The sequence below is a fragment of the Apaloderma vittatum genome, unplaced genomic scaffold, assembly GCF_000703405.1.
Source record: "Apaloderma vittatum isolate BGI_N311 unplaced genomic scaffold, ASM70340v1 scaffold29061, whole genome shotgun sequence".
Taxonomy (NCBI): Eukaryota; Metazoa; Chordata; class Aves; order Trogoniformes; family Trogonidae; genus Apaloderma; species Apaloderma vittatum.
Genome location: NW_009698948.1, coordinates 1 through 2,910, shown reverse-complemented (window position 1 = coordinate 2,910; position 2,910 = coordinate 1). Strand labels below are relative to the sequence as shown.

The 2,910-nt window shown below is 57.8% G+C and overlaps 1 protein-coding gene across 1 annotated transcript; it reads right to left on the bottom strand.

The window, feature by feature from the left end:
* Positions 1-2,197: 2,197 nt before the first annotated feature.
* Positions 2,198-2,747, bottom strand: LOC104280531 (dual specificity protein phosphatase 18-like; the record flags this gene model as incomplete). Its single annotated transcript, XM_009878204.1, is given in 5 exon segments — positions 2,198-2,228; positions 2,230-2,339; positions 2,434-2,471; positions 2,474-2,551; positions 2,587-2,747. Coding segments are annotated over 5 exon segments (418 nt in total), but the record flags the coding sequence as incomplete, so codon positions are not given.
* Between the last annotated feature and the right edge of the window lie 163 nt (positions 2,748-2,910).

The window sequence follows — 2,910 nt, the reverse complement described above, 5'->3', positions numbered from 1 at the left end:
GGGCTGGGCACGGGGGTCCCCACGGGCAGAATTTGTGCTGAGGTTGGGAGCTCAAGGGCCCCCTGGCGTGGCGTGGTGGCCATATCCCTGATTATTTGGGGCCGTGATCTCAGCTCGGTGGCATCCCTCCACTCCTGCCAGTTCCTCTGTCCAGCTCTGGGAAGGATTGGGTTTCCCACAGACACGGCAGAAGCTCTGGGTGCTCTCCCCAGTCCAGTTTCGGTGTGGTGAGGGTACCGAGGTGGGTTATTGTCTGAGGGCCCCGAACCTGCCTCTGAAACCTCCACAGCTCTTTCGCCCCAAAACGTGGGCACCTTCCCTTGTGTGACATCCCTCAGGAGGCCCTGCCAAACATCTTTTTGGGTTTTCACCTCTTCTGGGCTCGTGATCCCCTGAGAAGCTGCTGCCTGGGGTTAATCACGTAGCAGCGTGGTTAAGCCCACGCGCATCCCACACGCTCAGTGCCGCCGGGTTTCTGCGCTCCCCACCCTGAAACACACGGAGGGGACGAGAGACGCAAGCAGGGGTGACAGCTCTGAAGCCAGCGAGCGGTGGCATCCAGGATGGGTGGTGGCACCTCCACGTGCTTGGTCCCACCACGCTGGAGGTGCTGGCTGGGAAGGAGCTCTGGGTGAAGCGTAAAAGTCTGAAGCAGGAGAAATAAATTGTGTCTCTGACGGGATAGCATTATTACGAGGTGTGGCCGGACAGTTTCTTCTGGCCTTGCTGTCAAACCACCGCTGAAACCTTCCCCGAGGCAGCGACGGAGGCTGCTAGGAGCCGCTGCCCTTGGCGGAGGAGCGGCGTGTCTCCGTGCAGGGGACAGGAGATCCAGGGTGGCTTTGCCGCGCGCCAGCCGGGTCCCTGAGAGCACACAGCGGGAATTTTCTGTGTTTCAGGGCAGGGTATTAACTGCTGCCCTCGGGGACGTGGGCATTAGCGCAGGGGGACGCGGGCTCTGCAGCTGGGAGGCAGCGAGGACAAGTGGTCGCCGAGCTGGGGAGCCTAAGCTGGTCAGTGATGTCCTTCCTGCAAACGCCGCAAACGTCTTGAACCTCCCATGTCACAGCCCTCAAACGGTGTCAGGGGCTATCCCAGCTCTGGAGCTGAAGATATGGCGAGCGTTTTTTTAGGGTAGACCTCAAGAAAAATGCATTTTTCCTGGCAGGTCAGGCTGGTCCGGGGGTAGATGACATGAGGGGTGTCATGTCCCGCGGTGGTGAGCAACACCTGAGGATGTTCGCTGTCGCTTGAGCCGCTTCGAGACCTGCAGAGAGCTGGTTTGCCAGGGTGCTCTTTGTGCACGTGGAGGAGCACCCCCAAAGGGCCATTGCTGGGACACAGACTCACTGAATCACCAAATCCTTTAGGCTGGAAAAGATCCTTACGATCATCGAGCCCAACCATTAACCTAACAGTGCCAACCCACGTCCCTAAGTGCCACATCTACATGTCTTTAAATACCGAGATCTTAAATAAACACGATGACCCGGCTGCAGCGATCTGAAGTGACAGCGGGTGTCCTACTGCTCCCATCCTGACTCCCCAGCCTACAAGGAGCAGGTGGGGTTCTTCCTGAGCAGCGAGCAGCTCACCCACCTAATCACAGATCTCCCGAGGGAGGCCAAGGCACCTTCCAAAAAGGGTTGGGGCAGGTGGGGGAAGAGAAGGGGTCACCTAGTGGAAAGCAGGACGTCCTTGGCTCTCTCCCAACGGGGAATGCTGGAGCCTGCGCTGTTCCTGCCCTCTCTGGAATGCAGCAGATGACCAGACTTAGGTTTGCTGCCTTAAAACCCAAAGTCTTATCCCAGTTAGGAAAAACAAACATTGGTAACACTCCAAAGATCCTGACTCACATCTACTTTCTGTCCTCTGTTAGAAGCACAGTTTGTGCTGGAATAAAACAACACTCTCCAAACACGGGACCGTTTCAAAGGTACTGTCAGGACCCCACCACAAATGAAGTGTGAAAACCGACCGCGCGGCTTCAGCTGTGTTGACTTTATTTAGAGTAAACGCCACTCCTCGCGGGCTGTATCGCAAATCCCCTGCACTTCTAGCAGCAGAGACTTCATGCTCCAACCCCCTTGGATGAGTTTATTTTCAATGCTTTGGTGGAGATCCTGGCTTTCCCTCGGTTTCTTGCCAAGAGGTCACAACAGCTCATCTACACTTGGAGCAGCCGCATTGCTCTTACTTCATTTTCATAAACGTTGAGGATCACTCCAGGCAGAGCTGATCGTTCAGACCCTGTTGACGCCCAAGGGTTTGTACTCGTAGGGAATGAGCTGCTGCCAGAAGCCATTGTTGGGTCGTACGATGGGATGGCAGGTGGACACCTGCCAAGGACATCCAGTGGTGCTTCAGGAGACAGGCCAAGCAGGTGGTGGGGACCTGCACGTCCCGTCAGCGTCCCAGCCCACGTGTCCCCACGCCGTGGATCTTGGCTGCTGTGGGGTCAAAGCAGACGGAGATACAGGCAGGGTGTCCATCATGAGGACGCGCAGGTACTCGGTGTCAGGACGGAGGGTGTCCTTCACCTCCAGGGAGATAGATGGTGATGGAGGGTGAAGAGAAGGAATCGGCTGTAGGCAGCCACCATGTCATTAGGGTAGGGGTTGGAGGTGATTTGGGGTGCCAGGGCAGGGTCAGGAGGGCTCCCGGCGCCACCGCCATTGGGGCATGCTGGCTGTGACTGGAAATACCTGTGGAAATACACCCAGTGCTGTGCCTTGCTGTGTCCCAGCCTGCTTGGGGGATCAGCGGGAGGTGGGGGAGCCAGGCTGGCCCCGCCATGACAACCAGTGCCGTGCTCACAATGGCAGAGGGCAGCAGTGCCATGGAGGAGCAGGGTGACACGCGGCCTCGTGTCACCTTCTTCCCACCACCCCAGAGCCGGCATCCCGGCGG